Here is a 27,408-nt window from a genome sequence, read left to right on the forward strand (position 1 = left end):
ATTACAAAATTTCGGTCGAAATTTCGGTGAAATAAATGCTTAATTTTGATTATTTTATTACTTTACCAAATTTCGACAGAAATTACAGAAAATACAGAAATTTCGGTAATTTCAGCCGAAATTTCGGCTGAAAAAACCGGTATTTTGTGGGCCAGTACCCAATTTCGACCGAAATTTCGGTTTCTGGAAACATTGAAATTTCGCACGAAATCGAAATTTAAAACCTTGCCTAATATAAACCTCTTTATTTCGTATTCCCAAATTAGAATCGAGAAATTTGCTTCCGAAATCCTGATGCATCCCCTCAAGGGTGTTTTATGTAATTTGAGTACTCTAAATGGCATTTTCGTAATACCACAAAAAGTTAGCCCTTTAAAGAAAAGCAAACTCACTTGAGCAAAACCAGGTTTCTATATTATTCTCCACGCCATCTTCCCTCTCATTTCTCTCTGTTGGTAGCTTTAAGCATCAGCCATCTCTCTCTCTCTCTCTCTCTCTCTCTCTCTCTCTCTCAGGGTTTCTTTGTTACTCATTTCTCTAAAACCTATCTCTATCCTCTCCTCTGCAGATTCTAGTCTCATCTATTTAACTCATTTTTAGTATATTGCTGATTTTCAGACAAAAATGGTGTTTTTTTGTTGCATGTTGAAGATTCTGGATTAGTAAGCTTATGCTCCTCCAAGATCATAAGATCAGGTAATATCTCTCTCTCTCTCTCTCTCTCTCTCTATCTCTTTCAGATTTTTTTTTCTAGTGGATATTGTTATTTTTTACTCTTTTAATCGTTTTCTGGGGATATTGTAGTCTGTTTAGATTAGATTGGTTTGAACGGAACTATGTTTCTTTTTTTCCTTTTTTTGATTTCTGTAAATGTGGAACATTTGATCTCTGTTTTCTTACTGTTCATTTGATTGCTTGCATGCATCTTTTAAGTACTTAGTTTTGGATTTTTTTATTTTAAGTATTTTTTAATTTATTTTTCTGTTTTTAATCAGGGAGGAAAGTTTTTTTTTATTCGTTTTGGGGGAGAAAAATGTTGTGAAGGAGGGATCCTCATTTTCTTACTGTTCATTTGATTACTTGCATGCATCTTTATGTTCTTAGTTTTGGATTTTCTATTTTAGTTTTTATTTATTTTTATGTTTTTGATCAGGGAGAAAAAAAGTATTTTTAATTTTATCCATTTTGGGTCCCTATTTTCTCACTGTTCATTTGATTACTTGCGTGTATCTTTATGTTCTTAGTTTTGGATTTTCTATTTTAAATATTTATTTATTTATTTATTTTTGATGTTTTTAATCAGGAAGAAGAAGTATTTTTAATTTTATCTGTTTTGGGGGAGAAAAATGTCATCAAGAAAGGGTCCAGAGCCGCAAGCGCAGAGACGCCTGCAGCGGACACAAACTGTGGGGAATTTAGGGGAGCCTGCTTATGACAGTGAGATCGTGCCATCGTCACTTGTTGAGATTGCTCCGATTCTCCGAGTCGCCAATGAAGTCGAGTCCAGCAATCCTAGGGTTGCTTATCTTTGTAAGTTCTATCTGCGATCAATCACGTCTATTTTCTTAGAGTTTGATTTCAATACTTGAATCATAGAATCTTTATATATCAGATAATCTGCTATTGCAAAATTTTCTGTGATACCATTTGAATTATTATGACATGAGTTGAGATTGTCTCTGGTATGACATTTGAGTTTGTATCCTAGCTTGTTAGTCAGGAGGTGTATCATTCATCACTCTTGAATGACTTTGATTGTGCAAGATCAATGCATATTATAAGAAAATTAAGTATGGGCGATTGGGTGAAGATGGAGAGCAGAATCAAAATGGGATGTGTGGATTCTATTTCAAAGACATCTTGATAAAACTCAAGTTTGATAGTTTTAGTGAAGCTTAACCCCTGTATTTAACTCAACCATTGATTGATTTAGAAATCACTAAAATTGGAAGGTCAAAAGAATAAAAACAATATTTGTGACTGGTGGAAAATGAATCACAATTTTACGACTAAAAATTATCAGACAGAGCTAGTGACTCTTTGAAAAGAATGAAGTCTTTGTTTTCTGTTAGCGACTCTTTAAAATTGCTGCATTTGGTAACATTTTCTAGTGACTCTTTGAAATTGCTGTATTTGGCTAACATTTTCATCGTTCAGAGGGCCAGTTTCTCATTTTTTGGGATGATATGACCATGCCATCTTTCCATCCTTGCCTTTGTTGTGTCTATGTGCTTGATTTTTGTTCCTCAATGATTTGTTCCTATTGTATTATTTTTTGCTAGATGTTATTTTTCTGAAAATCCAATGTAACACTTCCTACTGTAAAGTTTTTATAGTTGTTTTGAAGAACTTAATATGTGTATCAATGTTGTTGTTGAAACTAGGTCGATTCTATGCCTTTGAGAAAGCTCACAGGTTGGATCCCACGTCCAGCGGGCGTGGTGTCCGTCAATTCAAAACTGCACTTCTACAACGTCTCGAAAGGGTGAGCATTATATTTTATTAGTAGGGATTGCTGCTCCTACATGTTCTCCTTGTTCACATTATTATCATTCTTTAAAAATGTTTGCCGAATGGCATGTGAAACTTATTATCCCAAGTGTAGCAGCAAATATCATGTTTTCACTTTTTTGGAGACCATTCTCTCTTTGATACACTGGTCTTAAATGATGTGTTTTCATTGTTTTAAAGTCCTTCATACCCTTGTTCTACATGGAAAATAATAGTTCTAATTGCTTAAGCACTGGTATGCAAGTTTGTACATAGACCTACTTTGGCATTTTATTTCATGTGACCAGCTTCAAAGGACTATTGTTTTAGTAATCACCTTAATAAATATGGAGAGACTTTCATGTCCGCCTTAATCTACTAGTCTTTTTGACCGCATTGTTTTTCTTTATGACTGGGTACAGATGAATTTTATTAACATCTATCTTTCTCTCTCCATGATGAGACGTTGCTCTAACATTCATGGCTTCCATCAATGTTGAGTTTGTTAACTTGCACCAATGTTGAGCAGAATGCAAATTGGGGAACAAACATGCATTGCAAAAGCATTCTAATTGGGTGTTTTGTAAGCCCCTATGGATTAAGCGGTAGCAACGATTTCAGAAAAGAATAGGATATTTTTGGTTGTTTATTTTATTGAAACTAGAAAAAGCGAAAAATTGGATGATAAGTTGGGATAGGAGAAGTGAAGGTTGGACAAGAAGGTTAAGATGAAGGATTGTCTTCAAGGCTTCATGCAAAAAATATAATGAAAGAAGAGGTTGACTGATTGGGCGTCACTTTCATCATTCCGAAGAGGAGAGATCAGTACCACCTTCACTCGGTCCGGAGATCACTTAGTCGATTTATTTACCAAGCCATTGGGGAAGTCCAAGTTGAGAGATTAGAGATATATGTAACAAGCTGGGGTTGTATGACATATACGCTCTAGCTTGAGGGGGAGTGTTAGAAGGGTACTTACGTCATTGGATGTAACCCTAAACAAACGTGTATATGTGTCATATAGACTCACACTTTCTCCCTCACTTCTCTCTTCTCCTTTATGGCAACTAGGTTACTACAAATAGGTTGGAAACACAAAATGGAAAGATGTAATGATTTGCATTTCATGTTATTTCATTAATGTAGAGAACGATATTTGCTAGGCAACATCAAGTAATCGTATCTTATGCATGGGATGTCATATCGGCATGGGACCAATAATATCTCGTAACTTGAGTTGGAGTCCTTAGAGAGGAGACTGTTCATTATACTTATGCTTCATGACATTTTACTTCTTTATTGACTCTATTGTTCCAGACATGTGCGGCAACACAGTCACTAGATGTTCGATGTGATTAAGCCATTATGGATGGCTTTCCTACTTATATGATGGTTTCTAAGAATGTATTTGTGCTTATTCTAGCATTTCCCAATGGAAAGATGTAATGATTTGCATTTCATTTTATTTCATTAATGTAGAGAACAATATTTGCTAGGCAACATCAAATAACCGTATCTTATGCATGGGATGTCATATCGGCATGGGACCAATAATATCTCGTAACTTGAGTTGGAGTCCTTAGAGAGGAGACTGTTCATTGTACTTATACTTCATGACATTTTACTTCTTTATTGACTCTATTGTTCCAGACATGTGCGACAACACAGTCACTAGATGATTGATGTGATTAAGTCATTATGGATGGCTTTCCTACTTATATGATGGTTTCTAAGAATGTATTTGTGCTTATTCTAGCATTTCCCAATGTTTCATCTTAAAATATCATCATTTGTATATGTTTCCATACGTTTATGTGATTTTATAAGATTTCCACCGAAACCGAAATGTGTCCATCTCCTTGCCAACCGAAACCGATTTTATAAGATTTCCAGTGTAACCGAAATGTTTCCATCTCCTTGCCAACCAAAACCGAAACCAAATTTTAAAACCTTGATCTGGCTTACCTCTAAGCATAAGGAGGCCTAAGAAGAGGGTTTGAACCAATTGTCAGGGGTAGAGCGAAGACTAGCTGCTTGGACGCGGAACTTAGTGTCCCTCGGGGGCAGGATTATCCTCATCAAAGTGGTCCTCACTAATATCTCCAACTACTATCTTTCGTTCTTTAGATGCCTGATCAGCCTGATAAAGTGCATTGGGCAAGTTCAGAGAAACTTCATGTGGGGGCATGTCAGATGAAAAGAAGAAAATTCAACTTGTAAATTGGGAAAATGTTTGCAAACCAATATCAGCCTGAGGGTTAGGAAATCGCCAGTTGAGGTATGTCAATAAAGCGTAAAGTGGCTGTGGAGGTGTGGAAAGGAAAGAAGTTATCTTATACGGAAGTCTTTGAAGGTAAATATGGGGCTTGCCTAGGAAATTGGTTGGTTATCGGATGATACGTACAGAATCAGTTGGTTAATGGTGTGAAGAGACATCATGGAGCCTCTTTTCATGTTTAACATTGCGTAGTTTGAATCAATTGGTTGTTAAATTGCATGGATTTGTCTATTGTTTCTTTCGAAGAAATGATTATTATGGTGTCTTGTGACTTAATGTAACTTACGTAAATGTATAAATCACCATACATCTGTTCATTCATTCTCTCCAGGCATGAGAGTTTCTTCTATGTTTTTACAGGAAAATGATCCAACTTTGACGGGAAGGGTGAAAAAGAGTGATGCACGAGAAATGCAGAGCTTCTATCAACATTATTATAAAAAATATATACAGGCATTGCAGAATGCCGCTGATAAAGCTGACCGGTGAGTTTTTGTTGAGAGATTAAAGTAATCATTTTTAAGAGGTTGGACATTACCAACATTTTCTTTGAAAGTTTAGTTCCGTTATTTTATGTTGGATTACTTTTCATTTTTCTTCATTTATTCAGTGCTCAACTTACAAAAGCGTATCAGACTGCTGCTGTCTTATTTGAAGTGTTGAAGGCCGTCAACCTGACACAGTCAGTTGAAGTTGATAACGAGGTAGAGGCAAATCTCTCTTTCTAATCTGTAGTGATTCTCTCTCTCTCTCTTATATATATATATATATATACACACACACACACACACACACACACACACACACACACACACACACACACACACACACACACACTAGTAAAAAACCCCGTGCGATGCACGGGCCGACAAAGAACTGTACGGACCACATCACGGGTTGATCCAAACCGTCCATGTGATGGAAAACAACATAAATAGGTTGTGCCCCAAAAATCATTTCCATAGGTTGTGCCCCAAATAATTCAAAAAATTCTCTCATTTTCTCTTCTGCTATATAGTATATAGATAAGAGAGAGAGAGAGAGAGAGAGAGAGAGAGAGAGAGAGAGAGAGAGAGAGAGAGAGAGAGAGAGAGAGAGAGAGAGAGAGAGAGAGAGACTTGCATAAAGCTTGTTGATCTGCTTGTATATAATTCTGATTATACAGTGGCCGTCCTTTTATTTAGATTTTGGAAGCTCACAATAAAGTTGCTGAAAAATCAGAGATCTATGTGCCTTACAACATACTTCCTCTTGATCCTGATAGTGCAAATCAAGCTATCATGCGATTTCCTGAGGTTTGTGCCACGCCTACTCATCTATTGTATGCACTACCGTTTGCCAGATTCTATCTTTTGTTTCTATGAGTGCTACTGAGGTATTTTTTTCATTCCAAGCTTCCAGATTCAAGCTGCTGTTGTGGCACTTCGTAACACGAGGGGTCTACCATGGCCTAGGGACTGCAAGAAGAAGGTAGATGAAGACATTCTCGACTGGCTCCAGGCCATGTTTGGATTTCAGGTAAAGAAAATAATGCACAATTACAAGGTTGCATTCTAGATGGATGTATTCTTCCAGGGGCTTGTTCTATTGTAATATGAGCTCAGTCAATTGACATGGGCTATTCCTTGTTTTATTGTCTGCTTATGAATGGTGATCATTTCTTTTGTTGTGACGTGCAGAAGGATAATGTGTCTAATCAAAGGGAACACCTAATTTTGCTACTTGCTAACGTCCATATAAGGCAATTTCCAAAGCCTGATCAACAACCCAAGGTTTACTTTTGCTTGTGTTTTCTTCATCATGAGTACTTATGGTTCTTTTTAATTCTTTTTGTCGTTCTTATTGCATATTATCTCTTGCTTAGTTGGATGATCGTGCACTGACTGAAGTCATGAAGAAGCTATTTAAGAACTACAAAAAATGGTGCAAGTACTTGGGTCGCAAAAGTAGTCTTTGGTGAGTTTTTTCCCATTTAAATTTGTCATGTTTTCTGTAGGTGGGAATTTATTAACCGGGTAGAACTCACCCCTAAAAGCTAGCCATTAGAGGGAGGGCGCCCATTCCCTTATAACCCGTCCCCATCCATTCAACTTATCCTATGTGGGACTATTTGCTTTTGCGTGGAACTCCAACAATCTCCCCCTCCATGAGGAAGCAACATGGACAATCTTGGCCCTCCACACGTCGGCCGCGTGGGAACCATGAGATACTACACCGGGGTTTCCGAGATCTTCCCCGAGGGACATTCCCGCCCTCGAAGGCAAATCGGGGTTACCACACTCTGAGCTCTGATACCATTTGTAGGTGGGAATTTAACCGGGTAGAACTCACCCCTAAAAGCTAGCCATTAGAGGTGCCTACTCCCTTATAACCCATCCCCATCCATTCAACTTATCCGATGTAGGACTATTTGCTTTTGCGTGGAACCCCAACATTTTCTAATAATGCTTGGAACTTTTTCATCAATAGTGCTACCCTGTACCTTTACCTCTGTTGGTATCTTATTTTTATTTTTGGCCTGGGTAAATGGCTTCATTACTTCCTCTTTTTCTTCTGATTATTCTCTTTTGCCAACTACAAGCCTGTCAACAATGCATTTTTTTTTCTTTTTGTCATCCATTTTTTTCTCGTTTCTTGATTTTTTTTTTTTTGGAATTGCAGGCTGCCAACTATTCAACAGGAAGTGCAGCAACGTAAACTATTATATATGGGTCTATATCTACTCATATGGGGTGAAGCTGCAAATTTGAGATTCATGCCAGAATGCCTTTGCTACATCTATCATCATGTATGTCTTCAGATACTGTGGTTTGATGCCTCTCATTCTGTTAACGACTCTTCATTAGTTGCTTAAGTGTATATATCTTTCCAAAGAATTATTTGTGTTTGTGTCATCATACTTATACTTATGTGTATGTATATTAAATTTTATACACATTGTATATGTAAATATTATCTCTATATATTAACGTGATTGTGTCTGTGTGTGTGTGTGTGTGAGAGAAAACGGTTTCTACACAGATAAGTTATCTACAGGGGGCCCACATTGTTTGGGTGATCCAAAGCTCACATAGATAGCGTGTCCACAAAAAATCAGCTTCATAGGATCATCCTAACCCTTCGAACCGTGGAGGCAAAAAATGGACAGATTTGTTAAGGTTTATACACGTCCATTTTACCTCCACAAATCCTAGGGTTGGGATGATCCTATGGAGCTGATTTTTTGTGGACACCCTATGTATGTGAGGGCCAATCAAATGAATGGTTTGGATCACCCAAAAAATATGCCCTCCACTGTATTTTAAGTTAGTATGCTTATCTACACTTGTGTGTAGATATATAAATTGTGTGTGTATATATGTTTATGTATAAACAGATATCCATAGATTTGGTAATTCTGTTTCCTTAGTTGCTTTGTTGCTCTGTATTTGTTCTAGATGGCATTTGAACTCTATGGTATGTTGGCCGGGAATGTTAGTCCAATGACCGGTGAGAACGTCAAGCCAGCCTATGGAGGTGATGAAGAAGCATTCTTAAGAAAAGTAGTGACTCCAATTTATACAATAATAGCCAAGGTGTTGCATACTGATTCTTTTCTTCATTTGATTTTCTATACTAGTTAAATCAGATTTTATTTGGATCCTTTCATTCTGGAAATTGTGTCTCTTAAACCCAATGTCATTGCTTAATAGGAAGCTGAAAAGAGCAAGAGAGGCAAATCAAAGCATTCACAATGGAGGAACTATGATGATTTAAACGAATACTTTTGGTATGTACTAAAGTTTGTTCTCTTTTGTTTGATCTGCATTTTCATCTCCTTGATTTGTTCATATTCATAACGTAACATCATGCCTTAAATTTCAGGTCAGTCGATTGTTTTCGTCTAGGTTGGCCAATGCGTGCTGATGCTGATTTCTTCTCTTCTCAGCCTGTAGAACTACGTGGTGAAAAAAATGGAGTAAGTAATTGTATACGATGAATTGCTTTTACCATCTTAGGGCTTGATTGCATGCACACCAAATTTTTGATGAAATAAAACTTTATTATAAAGTGTAATGTGTGAGTTTTCAGTTTATTGCACAAGTGTCATATTTCAGTTGTCATGTGAATACAATGTTTGTGGACCATCTAACCTCATTCAGCGGTATCAACACCTTTCCTATAATTGGAAACCCAATGAATTGGGGTTTTGTTTTATTTGCAAGCCTTTTTTTTGCAGGTAAGCTGTGGTTAGGCAGGGGTTTAATTATGACGTACACTATAACTACCAGTCCGCTATTAATTATGTTACATATTCTTCCATCCTTTCTTATAGAAAGCCTTACATTGGTTTAAAACAACACGTTTAAAGCAAATACACATGATATTGGCTCAGGAGGGCAGACCAGCTTCTAGGGATCGTCGGGTAGGGAAGATAAATTTTGTTGAGGTACGATCATTTTGGCATATCTTCAGAAGTTTCGATAGGATGTGGAGTTTCTTTATCTTGTGTTTACAGGTAATTCCTCACCTTTCCATTTCATTGGTTTCTACTTCTCTATTTTTTGCTATTCGATGTTGACATTGATTTTTTCATTCTTCTAAGGCTATGATTATAATTGCTTGGAACGGGTCGAGTCCAACTGCAATCTTTAATGGTGATGTTTTCAAAAAGGTGTTGAGCATCTTTATTACTGCTGCAGTTATGAAGCTTGGACAAGGTCGGTTAAAACAATAAGCCATCTTGTCATTATCATCGCCTTTAATAGTACTCTTTATTTCAAATATGCGTTTGCATATATTATGATTATTATTAGACTTATGGGTCGGCATTGCCTGATTTACTTTGAGCCAACACATCTTCATTTTTATTTCTAATATCACACTGCTTTATCTCTTTCAAAATAATATCATACTGCTTTATAAATTCCCCCATTCAAAATAACTGCACAAGTACCCTGTTCAATGTAACATATCTGGGCTATGTTGGCACAATTTCTGATTAGCATGTATAGCTGCATTGTGATGTTTTGTGAATTATATTTAATCTTCAGGTCATGCGCTGCTGTGTAATATTATGAATTATAGCAATTATTGTTTCATTTATTCCAATGCAATTTTTCTTGGGGAGAAGCTTGGTAAATCGGTTTTTATTTTTATTTTTAATATCATACTGCTACTGCTTTATAAACCCCCCTCCCTCCAAAGCTGAATGAAATTTGTTTGATTTTCATTATTTCACTTTTGCAGCTTTCCTTGATATAATTCTGAGCTGGAAAGCTAGGCGGAGTATGTCATTTCAGGTTAAGCTGAGATATATCTTAAAGGTTGTATCAGCTGCTGCTTGGGTGATAATTCTACCCGTATCATATGCTTACACATGGAAGAATCCTTCTGGACTGGCAAGGGCCATTAAAAGCTGGATCGGAAATCGGCAGGATGCCCCTTCATTATATATTTTAGCCGTTGTTATATATTTATCGCCAAATATGCTCGGCGCTTTGTTGTTTTTGTTCCCCTTCATCAGACGGTTTCTTGAAAGCTCGAACTACAGGATTATAACATTCATGATGTGGTGGTCTCAGGTATGCAGAACGATGATTTTCGTATCATTTATATATATTGCAATGTGGTGTTTATAAACCTTGTTGTGGACTGGGTATTCCACTGTCCAGCTGTTTGATTTATAGGTATATCTTATGTTGTTTTTCAGTTTTTATTATTATTCAGCTAAAGGTCTTTGTTTCCATTATGGCAGCCTCGTCTCTATGTAGGAAGGGGAATGCACGAAAGTTCATTCTCACTGTTCAAGTAAGGTTATAATGTTAGGGATGTCTGTCGGGAATCTTTACAAGCATGAGGTCCCCAATTATATCTTTGTCAATCGATTTGTTTTTCTCTTTCCCACTTTCAGGTACACAATGTTTTGGGTTCTTCTTATTATAACGAAGTTGGCTTTTAGTTACTACATTGAGGTACTTCTCTTAACAACCTTCCAAGGTTACAAGGATCAAATGCCTCATTGGGTTTGGAAATTGAAAGAGAAAGGAATATGTGCAGATATTGTTCGGAAAGGATTCATTATAATGTTTTTTAGCAAAAGTATTTGAGGCTAGAAATCAGTTACTCCAAAAAGCACAAGTCACTGTATGTTGCTGTACGTGACACCTTTTCCAATATTTCATACAATTTTGAGGAAAATTTTATGTACAATACTTGACACCTTTTCTGATATTTCATACAATTTTGAGGAATTTTTTTGTGCAATAGTGAATAAAAAATAACAAATATAGGCAAGCAATGTTGATAATAAAAGACGTATAAAGGCCTCTCATATCTAGATGGGCGGCCCACGGCTGATTGTCTGTGCAACTGCAGGCACATTCACTTTATCTAACCAAATTTTGTTGTTATATGAAGGGATGCCTTCCTTTGTGACTGCAGAAATTCAGAGATGAATACAATTATCTAGTACCTTGGTTTGCCTTCCCCTGAAAACATAAAAAGTACATTTATGTTAATCTGACTAAAATTAAATTAGTTAATATTCACTTGAAAAGATGGGATTTCTTACTAAAATATTTTCATTTGACATATTTTGAATGATATATAAATTGAGTTCATAATATTGTGCTACGTTGCTCAAATAACCAAAATGGTTTTGGTAAAGTAATTGAGGATAGATTGAATCATTCTATAAGGCTACCACTTGGTATTTCATCTATACAATTCGAGGTCCTCTGTTAGCTTATATTTATTTTAAGGGAAAATTACAATTACACCCCTCAACTTTCTGACATTTTCAACGATAACCCTGACTTTTCAAAGTCATCAACGACACCCACTGACTTTTCACCGTCCATGAAGTAGACCCCCTGACTTTTCATCCTATAGTTCAAATTCATCAAAGGCACCTATCTAGGGGTGTCAACGGATCCACTTCGGGTCAGATCCACTATGTCACAGTCATGATCCCATTCAAATTCCTTATCGGTCGGGTCGGAGGATCCTACTTTCCACGTCATGATCACAATCCATTTTAATTCGTACCGTCCATCGGGGTTCCTATTATGTCCCACTAAGCTAATTAAACAATTATTTAAAAAAAGAGAGTTAGAATGGCAGTCCACTATTAGTGTCTCTATGCATTTTCTTCAACTAAATTAAAAATTTATCTGTTTAATCTGTGTAAAATAATGCTTGTAAACAATAAAACTAATCAAAAGTGCATACACGAATATGATATATAACTATTATCAATCTGTGTAAAATAATGCTTGTAAACAATAAAACTAATCAAAAGTACAGACACGAATATGATATATAACTATTATCAAAGAATAAATTACCCTAAAACCCCTCGTTCTTTTCCTTCTTGAAAGTATGAAATGAAACGACTGAAATGAGTGAAATCGCATTCCCATCCGATTCATTAACTGATAAGAGAGGTTTTGACCAAAATAACCCTTCATAGAACGATTAGCATTAACAAAATTTGGAGGGTATTTTTGTGAAACATTTCGGTTCGTGACTATCCAATGGGCATCTGTGGCATGCCCATACCTAATCCGAAATTTTTCGGATCCTAGATTTGATGATCCGAAATATGCCCATGGATCCTATTCATATGTTTAGATCCCGTTCATTAACGTTAGGATTCGGACGATCCATCGGACTGTCTGGATCCATTGACACCTCTAAAGGCACCCCTGACAATTTCTTCGTTCCCGTCTTCCCCGCCACGTAACAAGCATTATTGAAAACTAACGGGGTGTTGTTGATGACTTCGAAAAGTCAGGGTTATCGTTGAAAATGTCAGAAAGTTGAGGGGGTGTTTCTGTATTTTCCCCTTATTTTAAAGCTACAATAAGTGGAAGAAACTAAGGTCATCGTTTATGAAGGAGTTACAGAATTGTGATGTTGATTTAATGTAGTGAGCTTCACATCCAGGTCCTTTGCAAATTTTAAGAAATCGATAGTTGCACAATACTGACCTTCTTGATAGCTGTTTTTATTTTGTATTTTTTGTAGTCCCAGGTTATTATTAGTTCGCAATTTCTTTCACTATCATATAAATTATTTTTCACTAAGCTTGAAGCTGTGAGTTTCGCTTTTTGAAATAATTATCTGTCCAATTTTCTGCTCTTACCTTCTCTCATTACAGATAAAGCCTCTGGTGGATCCAACAAAAATTATCATGAACACCGCAATAAGAACCTATCAGTGGCATGAATTCTTTCCACAAGGTAATTATCTGTAAAAAAATTGAAGTATTAACAATTGGAAAATTATTTGAAATGCGATGGTTTGCTGTTTTCAGCCAAGAACAATATAGGGGTAGTGATTGCGTTGTGGGCTCCAATCATTCTGGTATGCTTCATGATCACCTTTATGCCTTATCCCTCTCATTCATGCCTTGATTTTGTTCTCTAATGAGTACTTGCTGTGATGTTTTCTAGGTGTATTTTATGGATACCCAAATTTGGTATGCAATTTTCTCCACATTGTTTGGCGGTATTTATGGGGCATTTCGTCGTCTTGGAGAGGTTGCTGAACCTTCTTTCACTAACTTTTGTAGCTGACGTGCTTTAATGTTTATTATTCACCTCTTACCTTTGTTGGACGTGAGATGGCCACCATATTGATGCTATCAAACATCTTATTCAATGCCCATGCAGTTATATCATAATTTTCTAATGATAGTACAATTATATAAGCATAAAAACCTATATGCCTACATAATATGCAGGCATCTGCATAATTTTGTTGTATGTGTCCATTCCAGAATTTTGCTTTGTCTCATTCTTTTTTTTTTTGCATGTGTTCCCATTGTTTTAAATTTCCACCGAAACAGACATGAAACGACCAAAATGTTTTCATTTCCATCCCCAACGAAACTGAAACCAAAACGATCAAAATACATAATCCAAAACCGTAAGTGCATTAGTGGTATACTATATCAGTTTGTGTTACGTAATTATAATATGAATTGCAAGCAAAATGTGGTGAATGTATTATGTAGAAGTATTTATATGAATTACATGTGAAATTTAGTTTGTACTAAATTATATAACATGTGCGACCATAGATGTCACTACGTATTTGATATTTTTAAATCATTATGGATGGTTGTCTTGCTTATGTGATAGTTTCTAAGTGGGTATTTGTGCTGATTCGAGCATTTATTGAAGTTTCGTCTCTAAATTCTATCATTTGCATATGTATTTGTGATTTTACAAGATTTCCAACGAAATTTCTTACCGAAACCGAAACGTTTCTGTTTACGTGGCAACTAAGATCGAAACCGAATTATAAAACCTTGCATGTCCCTGCATATGTGTTGGCAGATGCCACATAGTCAAATGTATGCATACACATTGTCATTTTGCTTGTGGTTTTCCTTTTGTTGTCGCTATTTGTGTTTTATCTTTTTTCTTCTTTCAAAGAATCAATTTACTAAGGCCTTTCCTGGTTCTTATTCCATGCACTCTTGACTAAAATGGATTTTTAATTATTTTGGACAGAGTTATACAAGCTGTCGAGATTCTTGATGCTTTGTTATTGTTATTGTGATTGTGATACGATATACTATTTATTCCAGATACGGACATTAGGGATGTTAAGGTCCCGATTTCAATCATTGCCCGGTGCTTTTAATGCTTGCTTGATTCCGGTTGACAAGACTGAGACTAAGAAGAAGGGACTGAAGGCCAAATTCTCTCGCAAGTATCCTGAGGTTGAAATTTTCTCTTGTTGTTCTTGAACTACTAGACTTGATATTCCTTTTTATTATTATCATGTGAATGCAACTATTTTTTATGGATTTATCACGAACTCTAGTTGTAATTTTGAAATTGGAAATGACAAGAAAATGGTTAATTTTCTCAGATCCCTGCTAGTAAAGGAAAGGAGGCTGCAAAATTTGCTCAAATATGGAACAAAATTATTAGTAGTTTCAGAGAGGAAGATCTAATTAGTGAGAGGTATTTTTGGATACTGAGCGGAAGATATTTACTCTTTTGACATAGTAACAAACACAAGAACTTGGCCCCTAATTCTATTTATGCTTCAGAACATGGTAGGAACTGGTTCTTTCTTTATTTATTTTTTTGCCCTGCATTCATGAATGTTGTGGTCACTGGAAACTTCAGGGAGATGGACTTGTTGCTTGTTCCATACTCAGCTGATCGGGAGTTGGATCTTATCCAATGGCCTCCATTCTTACTTGCTAGCATGGTTTGTGGGTCCTTTTTTTTCCTTTTTCCCCGATTTAGTCATGAACTATTAAACCCATCTGTTCTCATTTTCAGTCTTGATTTGTTGTTTAGATCCCAATTGCATTGGATATGGCAAAAGATAGTAAAGGAAAGGACCGTGAACTGAAAAAGAGAATCAATGCAGATAATTACATGTATTGTGCTGTCCGTGAGTGTTATGCATCATTTGGAAACATTATCACGTACTTAGTAGATGGGCAACCCGAGAAACCCGAGAAAAAGTGAGCGATGTTTCTGCTATGATCTTTTACCTCTTATTAGTGAATTTTATCTTTCTATGCATTCTACCTTAATTTGATAATTCTTGTTAATGTTAATTTTCAGGGTCATACAAGATATATTTACTGAGGTTGAAAAACACATACTGGAGGACACTTTAATAAGTGAACTGAAGATGAGTTCTCTCCCCACCCTTTACGACCATTTTGTTAAGCTGATGAAATATTTGGTAGGCATCCAACAGAAAACATCTTGTTTCTATTTCTCTTGTAAAGGAGTGGGATGAGTTTTTAAAGCTACAAGTATTTAATCATTACAGATGGAAAATAAACCTGAAGACAGGGATCAGGTCGTCATTCTTTTCCAGGACATGTTTGAGGTTGTGACTAGAGATATATTTGAGGGACGGTTTTCCAGGTGAAGCATTTTGCTGTGATTCTCTATTTATGTATGTTATATGTTACTATTCTAATGCACTAAACTCTTTTTTTTTTCTCGAGCAGCCCATTTGATTCAAGCCATGGTGTGGGCTCTTATGGAAGGCCTGAGGGGATAGCACCTCTTGATCAACAGTACCAGTTATTTGCATCGTATGGAGCAATCAAGTTTCCATTACCACAAGAAGATTTCACAGACGCTTGGCAAGAGAAGGTTAATTACATTGGCGAAGATGATTATCATAATAACAATTTCATGCATCAAAATTGGTCATTTGCTAATTTGTTAAGTTTTATTTGGTCTATCAGATCAAGAGGCTCTATCTATTGCTCACTGTGAAGGAATCTGCGATGGATGTACCATCCAATCTAGAAGCTAGAAGGCGGATATCCTTCTTCACAAATTCCCTGTTCATGGACATGCCAAACGCCCCAAAAGTTCGTAACATGCTTTCATTCTCGTAAGTTTTCCCCAGATATCTCTCTTATATGTTGAATCCAAATACCATTTTTTTTTCAAATTTTCTTTTGATTTGGTAATTATAGGATCTAAAAGCATCTATGGTTGGGTTCCCATGTGTTTTTGGGGAAAAACATATTCATTTGCACTTTGTCATCTTTACATAGCTTCTGGCAGCTATTTCTGCACATACGGTTCCTCATTGGCTGTAATATGTAATGTATGAAGCATATAACATTGGCAAAATATTTCCCATGCTGATCATGCTCTCGATAATAAGAGTCAATTTGAACAAATAACTTGTGAAGGCAAAAAAACTCACTAGGCTAATGGAATGGCATATCTTCTCTTAAGTAATTGGTAGTAGTCACAAATCTCATCATATTTGATTCCCTGATATCGTGGTCATTGCTTGAAACAAGCCTTTCATTGTACATTCCTCAAAACCATTGCCAAAAATTTGACTTCATAAAGTCCGTTGCCGTCAATTTTTCTTTGGGAAGCACATACCTTTGGATTTATTTTAATGAAATTTCAACCAACCAAATCTGCTATGGACTACTATAAATAGAGGTATCAACAAGAGGCACTACAATCATAGTTTTAAAACTCCCGTGTCATCGTGGACTCCCCCGAGTCGACTCCCTTTTCCCTTGCCCGCGTTCCGTGTTTTGCCATCATGTTTTGCGTTTTGCTACCCCGTTCCCTGTTTTGCCCTACAGAGTCAATAAAAACTCCTTTGCCTCTCTCAAGTTATGACCGCATCATTTGAGTATGCAGTCACGTCAACTGCGTTCTTGGCCACGTGTGTGCCGAGTCGACAAGGATTTTTCTCGGCCGCATTTTGACCCGCATCCGCTTTTTTAAATACGGGTGTGCACTAAAAAATATTACTTCATTTTCTGCTGACCTGAGGTAACTAACCTAATTAGAGAATATCATCTTTCTTGCTTGAATGATGAATCATTTTCGTTGGGGACACTCCTCAATACTTTGAAGATTTTTTGAAGTCCTTTTATTAGGTTCTATTCACGAAAGCTAAGGCAATTTGTATGAAAACTGGCTGTTTTTTTTTCTGTCACTTTTAGTATGGAAGCTATGGAAGCTATATGTCTCGGTAATGCTGTGCCATTAGTAACTGATTTCCTTCATTCTTTGTTTCTGTTGCCGATTTCTTCGCAGATCATTTAAATTCCTTAGTTATATATCGAGATAATGTTGTTTCATGTTGTCTTGTGGTATGGTCTTTATGTGATTTATTGCAACATATTGCCTAATATGGAAATCCCTTTTGTCGCAGTGTTTTGACCCCATACTATAAGGAAGAGGTTCTTTTCTCCCTACATGATCTAGAAGAGCAGAATGAAGATGGTGTTTCTATTCTTTTCTACTTACAGAAAATATACCCAGGTTTTTGCTTCCTCTTGATACACAGAATTTGCAAGCCAGCATGGTTCTTAATAAGACTATCTTCCAATATCTAGTGACATGGAGAATTTCTTTGTTATAATTTGGAAAGCCACTTTAATCCTCTTCCCAAATGTGTAGATGAATGGACCAATTTCCTTGAGCGGACAGGGTGCAAAACAGAAGAGGAACTAAGATCAAGAGAGGATCTGGAAGATAAACTTCGTCTTTGGGCATCATATAGAGGCCAAACCTTGACCAGAACTGGTACATAACTTGCTGCTTCACTTGAAAACGCACTGCAAAATATTAATTACATATTTCTTGTAGCTTTTCCCTTATTATTCTACTTCTCCTTGACTTATTCTAGTCAGAGGCATGATGTATTATCGGAAAGCTTTGGAACTTCAGGCTTTCCTTGATATGGCGAAAGAGGAAGGTGACTAGATTTCCCTGCCCACCATTTTCTTGATTATAATGTGTTCACATCTTGTACTTTAATGATATTTTGCTTGTGTGTGTCTTGGTTGTTGCTTTCTTTCAGATCTAATGGATGGCTATAAGGCGGCTGAATTATCATCTGAAGTTAATTCAAAGATGGAAAGATCCTTGTGGGCCCAAGGGCAAGCTGTAGCTGATATGAAGTTCGCATATGTGGTGTCTTGTCAGCAATATGGGATTGACAAACGATCTGGCCATCCTCGTGCACAGGACATTTTACAGCTTATGACAACGTATGTCTTCATCAGTTCATCGTACCAAATGAATGTTACCTAGATCATTTTCTCATTTTAGATTAAACTTGGTGTAACTACTTTCATGTGGCAGCTATCCCTCTCTTCGTGTGGCTTATATTGATGAGGTTGAAGAACCAAGCAAAGATAGATCCAAAAGGGTAAATGAGAAGGTCTATTATTCAGCTTTGGTGAGGGCTAATATAGCAAAGGGTGATCCTGCTGATAAAGTGCAAAATCTAGACCAGGTAATTGGCATTTGGAGTAGTCCATATAAAAATGGTTATAATAATTCATTTTACATTGCATTATCTACCATGAATTTGAGTTTGATGGAGCTATGCATAAAATTTGACAATTTTGTTATTAATTAGAAACTAATTATCTGAGAACAAAAGGTGATAGAGTGAAAGTATGCTAGACAATCACAGCATCCCAAACAGAAATCTCGGTCATTTAGCTCACACAGTGGCAATTGAGAACAGTGTTTCTGGTGTTGAGTGTGGATTCCCCTATTGGAAGCATACCTTTAGAAGATTAAAAATTTCCACAAAAAAGGATTGTGCTCCAAAGAGAGGCCAACAAATTTTAGGGTCATATATTAATGTTCCAGAGATACTTTGCATATGACATCATAGGTAGGATAGCATGATAGATGCTTGAGAGTTGAGATTTCTCTTGCTATGCAATATCAACATCCCATTAGGGTGAAAATACTCAAATAACACTTTTTATTAGCAAGAAGCACACTTGCAAAACCAGTAGGCATGCATTAGAACAACGCTGCTAAGCCACTAAAAGTTGACTTGGGAAAACCATGAGGCAAGACAAAAAGATCCATAGGCCACTTGAAGTCAGATAGTTTTGACTGCTTTGAAACCCATTGAAAAAAGAGATTCGCTTTCTTGATTTTTTAGTTGATATTTATTTTTCACAATCAAAACCTCAAGCTTGTGTGTCTCCCACCATGAAGTTTGCTTGTTTATGTGCAACCTTTTCATGTACATGACATATAATGCATTCCATGTTTTTGAAGGCAGAGTAGCAAGGAAAAACCTTCAGCCATATCATAATAAGCCTCATAGGTTCTCTATATTTTTAAATTAAAAGTTCAGCAAAAATAATTTCAAAATGAAAACATGAAGGAAATTTTAAAATGTTAGAAAATACTATAGAAATTTATTTCGTTTATTGCTTCATTGTGAGGCATTGCCGCATTGTTCATCTTTCATATTAATATATACACAAATACATGTGCTACATCATAAGAAGGGCGGCGGCCCAGTGCACGAGGCTCCCGCTGTTGTGGGGTTTGGGGAGGTCTAGATGTACGCAGCCTTATACATGTGCTACATCATATTCAACCAGAAAATCTCTCATTAGCCATATTATCAGCACACTCTCGGTATGATATACTCTAGAAGTTTATTTCGTTTAAGTTGGTGTTATTGGAGATTAGAGTAGTAGAGGACAGAGGAGAGAAGGAGAGAGAATGAGGTTGGTCTACAATAAACGCCGAATATGGTTCTAGCTTTGGAGGTTGATCTTCAACGGATGCTTACACGATGTATGGTACTACTGTATGATGAGACATCTTGAAATTATCGACCCTATTTCATAAAGGAATTAGCTATAAGTTGGGTAATTTGATGCAGACTTCTGTTGGAAAACAATTCAGGATCTTAGAGAAATAAAAATTCCTTCTCAGATCTGGAATTTTGTGGTCAGACTTGGAATGTTCTTCAAAATGTGCAAAAATCCAGGAAAATATGCTGGAATTCAAGAAGGATCAGCTCTGATACCAAATTTGATGTAGACTTTTGATAGATCAAAGCTGCAAATATAAAATTTGGAGCAAGAGACAACCAAGAACAGTAAGAACAAGAAAGAACGCTGAAAATTGCGCAAGAACAATCCTAGAATAGTCAATTACTGTTCAAAACAGAGTATGAGCAGTAATGTGCTGTAATTGAGCTGAAATTCAAGAGAAAAATAGGGGAAAATGGTTAGAACCTGAGATTTTATTGACATTTTTTTATAGGAAACAACAAGAAGGTACTTATCTTGGCGATGAACTCATGCTAAGAAAAAGAGATGGAAGACCTTCAATGTGCAGGGATTCCTTTAACTTCAAAGAATCTCATACAAGCTGGAAATTTCTTCTCCCCAAGCTAGGGTATACAAACTATTTTCAAAATCATCTGAAAGACTGAAGGTCATCAAAAGTCCCCAAATGAGAGTGACTCTCCTATTTATAGAGAGTTTCCTCGTTTTAGATTCAAATCTCCCTACAAAGCCCCTCAAACTCATATTACAACTATACCCTATGTACAAATACCCCTACTAAAATAAGAAATTACAAGTAATGCCACTTAAGGCTTATTGCATTTGTGTCCCTGCACTACTACTAGAGTTGGCTCTTGCACTTTGGCCAGGACCCGGTCCCCTCCTCCCCGCCAAGAAAAGAGCTCGAGCACAAGCTCGGCACCATCCTGGTAGAAGAAGGGGTAAAGACCCAGGTCAATGAGTACTAAATTGGGATGTCATCCCTCCGTACTCTACCAAAGCAAATGTGCGATGCCGGTGTTAGTATCAAATACGAAGCTCTCCGTAGCAAGACCTTTCATCCAAGGTCCAACTATGGTGTCACCTTGGTCACATCTGCCCTGTAATGCCCACAGCCAACTAGGCATATGAGGTTGTGTATCATGCATGTCCCTGTCCATATATGCTCTACACATCTCTACTCTGTCGCTCTCCATGCAAATCGTAGGTCTTTGCCATGATACGGTCAGCTCTAGAAATGGTCCTCTACAACAATATATCCCTCTATCATCTCAAGAGCTAAACCATCCTCTTCCATTCCCTCATCTGGCCCAATATAGTCTGCCTTTGGAGATGATATGGGCTCATGCTCATCATGATGTAATATGGAAGAAGAATCCTTTATGGTGTGACCCTCTGTAAATGGCCCGTGGTCTGGGTCATGGCTACAATCTGTCTCAGTGCAAACCAGCCATCTGCTCACTAGAATCATCCTGACCATCCAATGCCTCACGAATAAACTGTCACACTGTGGCTGCCGTCTGGTCATAGATGATAAATCCCATTGTTATGCTTTAGCTCAATGCGCTGCTTTGTCAGCTCTTTCTCTATGCAAGACTCAGCTAAGCTGCTCATCTATCTCATCAAGGCAATCCGTCCGATCGTCTGTTTGCTTAGTCATGATTTCCTCATTTGGCTCATCAACGGAATCTATCTCAACGGTGGAAATATCAATTTCAGCCTCATCCTCACTACCAGTCTCATCCTCATCCTCAGTAGTGGTCTCTGTGTGATCTACAGTCGGAGGTAACGGCTCATCATCGAAGTCAATATGCATTGTCGTGGCACTAAGGCATAGGTAAGCTGGGATAGGTAATCTGGGATTGAACCTCCGACCTCCGGGTTGAAGAACAGAGGCTCAACCATTGAGCTAGGGGCTCAATCCCTAAAAGGTTAAAGGGATTAACTAGGAAAGTTAGATACTGTATTGTCTCATTTCTCTCCAATTATCGAAATCTTATAAAGCTTCTCTTGAAACTAATGAACATAGGTATCTAGTTATCAGGGTATTCTATCGGTTTTTAGAACAAATAATTGTTGCTGCCATTAAAAAAAATAAAATTGTTGCATCATTCATTGAAGAGAACAACGTAATGGGCAGGTGCACTCATTTTAATGGATGATAATCATGAGGAAGTAATGAAAATCTTCCAGTAGAATGCCTTTTTTTTTAATGGTAACTGCAGTATGCCTCTACAATCTTCATTTGATTTATTTTCCTGATATTCATTTTTATTGATTTTTCATTCTCTTCGATCTCCATAAACAGGTTATTTATCGAATAAAGCTTCCAGGTCCTGCTATTTTGGGTGAAGGAAAACCAGAAAATCAGAATCATGCCATTATTTTCACTCGTGGGGAAGGATTGCAGACAATTGACATGAATCAGGTAAAGAGTGGATGTTTGCTTGGTTTCCATGATGACCCATCCATCTTTTCAAAGCATCACCTTGTTGAGTGCATCCATTTTTACAGGATAATTACATGGAAGAAGCCTTCAAAATGAGGAATTTGCTTGAGGAATTTCTTAAAAAACATGATGGTGTGAGGTATCCATCAATTCTCGGGCTTAGAGAACATATATTTACTGGAAGGTAAATATTTTATTGCTGCTGTTCTTGACTTGGATTTAAATGGGAAATAAATTCATTGTAATAGATTACTCGTGCATATCAATTTTATTATTTCTGGACATTTTTGTGGGACCTTATCATTCTTTAATTAACTGTGCAGTATTTCTTCTCTTGCGTGGTTTATGTCAAATCAAGAGACTAGTTTTGTAACTATTGGACAGAGATTGTTGGCTAACCCATTGAAGTGAGTATTCTAGTTTGTGAACTGCATCCTTGATGTCATAATAGTTGCATTTTTTCCATTAAAAAAAAAGTTGCATTTTTTATGTATGCTATAAAGGGGTCAGAACTGTCTGTGTTTTTTAAATTTTAGTGGAGGTAACTAATGGTGATCCTCCATACCTCTAAAACCCTGAACCTTGTCTCACAAAATCAGCGAATCACTTGTCCCCTTAAGCAATCATTGGTACTCTCCCGTGGAACTTGTCTTTTTGTGTACCTAATGTGTGTTTTCTTTGATTGTTCACTTCTCTATACGATGATATATCGGTTAACATTTTCTCGATTTATTTTTCATGTCATGTCTTTCAGTGTTATCATTTTTTAATTTTATTAGTGTTCAATGTGGTGAAGTGTTTTTTTTATGTTGCTTCCATTTATTTTTCTTCCACGAAGGGTCCGCTTTCACTATGGCCATCCAGACGTGTTTGATAGACTATTTCATCTCACGAGAGGTGGGGTGAGTAAAGCATCCAAGATCATTAATTTAAGCGAGGACATATTTGCAGGCATGTTTCAAACTTAAATTTCCTATTCATTGTGAGCCGTAGGATTTCTTATGGAACTCATTCTCATGTATATCCTTCTCTGCGTCAACGGTATGACAGGTTTCAATTCTACACTTCGGGAAGGAAATGTAACTCATCACGAATACATGCAAGTTGGCAAAGGGAGGGATGTGGGTCTTAACCAGATCTCCATGTTTGAGTCAAAGATAGCTAATGGCAATGGTGAACAGACATTGAGTCGTGACATATACAGGCTTGGACACCGTTTTGATTTCTTCAGAATGCTATCGTGCTATTTCACCACCGTGGGCTTCTACTTTAGCACCTTGGTATGATACAGATTATTAGGGGTGCAACTCGGGTCGGGTTCAACTCGAACCCGACGGGTTGAACCCGAATTTGGGTTGAACTCGAATTTGGGTTGGTTTTTTTTTTTTTTTAAAATCGGGTTCGGTTGGGTTGGGAAAAATCAACCCGAATTGGAAATCGGGTTGGGTCGGGTTGGGGTGTCGGGCAACCCGACCCGACCCGAAACCCGATTTCCAATTCCGATATGTGCTTAAAACCCGATTTCAACTAAACACATTTCCCATTGAAGCTAGAAATGTGCTTAAATTTCAACATAAATTTATTCTTCAGTTCAGTTACAAAGAGTTTTTATACGGTGGATGCATGTGTAGGAATGTGAGCAAAAAAAAAACAGTGGGGCCGACAAAAAACATGTGCATGAATTGGAAATCGGGTTGGGTTGGGTTGATCCGATTGCAAATCAGGTTGCGTAGGGTTGAGCCCAGCCGGGTTGGTAATCGGGTTGGGTTGGAAAAATGGGTTCCTCGGGTTGGGTCGGGTTGGCCTCAACCCGACCCGAGTTGCACCCCTACAGATTATACCCTGTAAATAATGCTTTGTGGGCCTGTTATCTACATGGTTTTAAATTTCAACAGAAATCCGATGATTTCGGTCAAGACCGAAACTGAAATTTCGGAAAATTTTGCCGAAATTTACTTTTTTTCCAAAATTTTGGCCGAAATTTTGGTACAAGTTTGAAATTTGTTTTTTTACCGAACTTCGGTATTTCGGCTGAAATTTCGGTTTCGTCGAAGTCCGAAACCGAAACCGAAATTCTAAACCTTGTTTATCTGGTTGGTGATGATGGAATTGGTTTTTATTTTCATCTGCCAGGTGACTGTGCTCACTGTATATGTATTTCTGTATGGACGCCTTTATCTTGTTCTTAGTGGACTTGAAGAAGGACTGGCTAATCAACTTAGACATAATAAGTCTCTCCAAGTGGCTCTTGCTTCTCAGTCTTTTGTCCAACTTGGATTTCTGATGGCCCTGCCTATGATGATGGAAATTGGCTTGGAAAGAGGATTCCGGACTGCGCTAACAGATTTCATACTAATGCAGTTACAATTGGCGCCTGTGTTTTTTACGTTTTCTCTCGGCACCAGGACCCATTACTATGGAAGGACATTGCTTCATGGTGGTGCTGAATATAGAGCTACTGGTCGTGGATTTGTTGTCTTCCATGCCAAGTTTGCTGAGAATTATAGGTTTTACTCTCGCAGTCACTTTGTAAAGGGAATTGAACTTATGATTCTTCTTCTTGTGTACCATATTTTTGGTCATAAATATAGAGACCCAGCTGCATACATTATGATCACCGTTTCTATGTGGTTTTTGGTGGGATCATGGCTTTTTGCTCCCTTTCTTTTCAATCCTTCGGGGTTTGAGTGGCAGAAGATTGTAGATGATTGGACTGATTGGAATAAATGGATTAGCAACCACGGAGGGATTGGTGTTCCCCCAGAGAAAAGTTGGGAATCATGGTGGGAGAAGGAGCAAGAGCACCTTCGTTTTTCTGGAAAGCGTGGGATCATTGCTGAGATTTTATTAGCGTTACGCTTCTTTATCTATCAATATGGGCTTGTCTATCACTTGACTATAACAAAACGGAACAAAAGTATTCTGGTATGTTTCCTCTTGTTCTTCTGTTACATTTTACCATTACATGGGTTGTGTTATGACTTTATTCTTACAATGAGAGTGCGGACTTGATGATAATAGCATTTGCTTGCTGCATTGCAGATTTATGGAATTTCATGGCTTGTGATCTTTGCGATATTGCTTGTGATGAAGGTAACTAAATAAACATCATTCAATTCCCTAACTTGTATATAAAAAAATAACAGGAACAGGGGTGTGAGATATGTTTCTTGAAGCTGAAATTCATCCCCTGCAAAGCTGACTAATTACTGGTTTTTTTAATCGTAGCTGACTAATTACTGTTAGTAGACCAAATAACAATTTTCTTGTTTCAAGACAGCATATAATTTCAACAGAAAATATATGATTTTGGATGGATCTCTCACATATTTCAAATCTGCCACAACTTGTTTTGGCTGTTCGTTTTATGGTTTCCAGTCCAAACATTTTTTTTTTGTGCTGTATCATCTATAATATCCTTGTTTTGATGGTATTTTTGCCTTTGCAGACTGTGTCCGTGGGAAGGCGAAAATTCAGTGCAAACTTTCAGCTTGTGTTTAGGCTATTCAAGGGCCTTATTTTTCTGACATTTGTTTCAATTCTGGTCACCTTGATAGCGCTGCCCCATATGACAGTCCAAGACATCGTAGTGTGCTTTCTCGCGTTCCTGCCAAGTGGATGGGGTTTGCTTCTGGTACGTGAATTCTGTCCAACACTCCTCTCACTAATGCCAACTTTCAAAAACATCTATAATATGCTATTTTGCATGAGTATGGGTACGAGGTTCGGAATCCGCCACAGATACCGAGTGTCGGATTTGGCTAACCTAAGAAAAAAGAATTTTTGGATTCACCAATTTATTTTAATCAATTGTAATTTTATTTCTTTTACACGATAATATGGTTATAATGGGCAATTGATTGGAAATTTTAGTGAGTTAAGTAAATGTAATATTTTATTTCCATATAAAAACTTGCTATTACATCCTTGAATTGGAGTTTTTGTAGTATATTCTTTATTGGTTTTTCTGCTTTCATCTTGTATTTCCTGTCTCGGGTTGACTACACTTTAATGGGCCTCTTTCTTGATTAATGAAATCTGCAACCATTCCAAAAAAAAAAGTTGCTATTAATATAGATAAAACTGAAAAAATGTGATCGTAGTAAATTTGTTGTAGTATTTAGAAAAAAAAAAAAAAAAGACCTTTCAAAAGAAATAAAAGGGCGGCCCAGACGCCCAGTGCACAAGGCTCCCGCCATTGCGGGGTCTTGGGAGGGCTAGATGTACGCAGCCTTATCCCTGCTTTGCAGAGAGGTTGTTTCCGTGACTCGAACCCGTGACCACCAGCTCACAATGGAGCGAACTTACTGTTGCGCCAAGGCTCACCCTCTACCTTTCAAAAGAAATATTTAGTATAAATAAATAAAAGAGATCTAGAAGTGCACAGTGAATATTGAAGTATTGGAATCTGACACCTGTCTTGACACAGGTATGTCGCCCATTCAGAAGAATGCATGTACTGTAGATAATGTGATTGATTTTATGCTTTAATGTTGAAAACAGTAGAATATGTATAATATTACTTTTGTTTTTCTTATACGTTCCTTTGTCAATTCATTCTCTATCATGTTCATGGTTTTCTTTCAGATTGCACAAGCTTGTAAGCCTCTTGTTCAACGAGCTGGGTTCTGGGGATCAGTTCGCACTCTGGCTCGTGGCTATGAAGTCATTATGGGTCTTCTTCTGTTCACCCCAGTTGCATTCCTGGCGTGGTTTCCGTTCGTTTCAGAGTTCCAAACCCGTATGCTTTTCAACCAGGCCTTCAGCAGAGGTCTACAGATTCGACGTATTCTTGGCGGGCAGAAAAAGGACCGATCATCCAGCAACAAAGAGTAAAGTTAGCTCCAAGCAGTCTCTTGAGCTTGTTGATCCAAATATTTTTCTCAATTTTTCATATAGCATCAATCAATCTCTCTTCCCTATTCATATAGATATTGCATATCACTTGTAAAGGTTGTAGACAGAGGAACAGGTAGCGTTGTCTATGGAATTTTCTTTGCCAGTTGTACCAGCTACCTATCATCCCTCTATGGGGATGTCTTCTCTGTCAATTTTGTTAGCAATATTTTGTGTAGTCAGAATTATATCTCCCACCTCTCTCAACTTGGCTAG

At 37.3% G+C, this 27,408-nt stretch overlaps 1 protein-coding gene across 1 annotated transcript; it reads left to right on the forward strand.

The window, feature by feature from the left end:
• The first annotated feature begins 464 nt into the window (after positions 1-464).
• On the forward strand, positions 465-27,387 carry LOC143886735 (callose synthase 3-like). The gene is made up of 43 exons (XM_077390842.1): positions 465-696; positions 1,304-1,530; positions 2,385-2,485; positions 5,129-5,253; positions 5,379-5,472; positions 5,953-6,063; positions 6,170-6,286; positions 6,448-6,540; positions 6,633-6,724; positions 7,430-7,556; positions 8,206-8,343; positions 8,461-8,537; positions 8,633-8,726; positions 9,144-9,266; positions 9,354-9,468; positions 9,998-10,332; positions 10,506-10,558; positions 10,662-10,722; positions 12,912-12,993; positions 13,068-13,117; positions 13,207-13,293; positions 14,349-14,483; positions 14,636-14,730; positions 14,899-14,983; positions 15,076-15,245; positions 15,349-15,472; positions 15,563-15,660; positions 15,747-15,894; positions 15,990-16,141; positions 17,441-17,550; positions 17,689-17,814; positions 17,918-17,986; positions 18,092-18,281; positions 18,376-18,529; positions 22,156-22,275; positions 22,362-22,480; positions 22,620-22,703; positions 23,135-23,247; positions 23,347-23,576; positions 24,430-25,221; positions 25,339-25,389; positions 25,745-25,930; positions 26,884-27,387. Exons 2-43 carry the CDS (start codon positions 1,347-1,349, stop codon positions 27,130-27,132), a joined length of 5,859 nt encoding a protein of 1,952 aa, XP_077246957.1. The 5' UTR covers positions 465-696; positions 1,304-1,346; the 3' UTR covers positions 27,133-27,387.
• The last annotated feature ends 21 nt before the right edge of the window (positions 27,388-27,408 follow it).

The sequence above is a fragment of the Tasmannia lanceolata genome, unplaced genomic scaffold, assembly GCF_043159265.1.
Source record: "Tasmannia lanceolata isolate RefF3 unplaced genomic scaffold, GAP_Taslan_0.1 ptg000011l, whole genome shotgun sequence".
Taxonomy (NCBI): Eukaryota; Viridiplantae; Streptophyta; class Magnoliopsida; order Canellales; family Winteraceae; genus Tasmannia; species Tasmannia lanceolata.

Bases quoted from the DNA above. Each gene is read 5' to 3' on its own strand.
- LOC143886735 (XM_077390842.1), top strand. From the start codon at position 1,347: ATGTCATCAAGAAAGGGTCCAGAGCCGCAAGCGCAGAGACGCCTGCAG. The intron at 17,987-18,091 runs GTGACTAGATTT...GCTTTCTTTCAG, and splicing joins TGATATGGCGAAAGAGGAAG to ATCTAATGGATGGCTATAAG. The intron at 23,577-24,429 runs GTATGATACAGA...TTCATCTGCCAG, and splicing joins GCTTCTACTTTAGCACCTTG to GTGACTGTGCTCACTGTATA.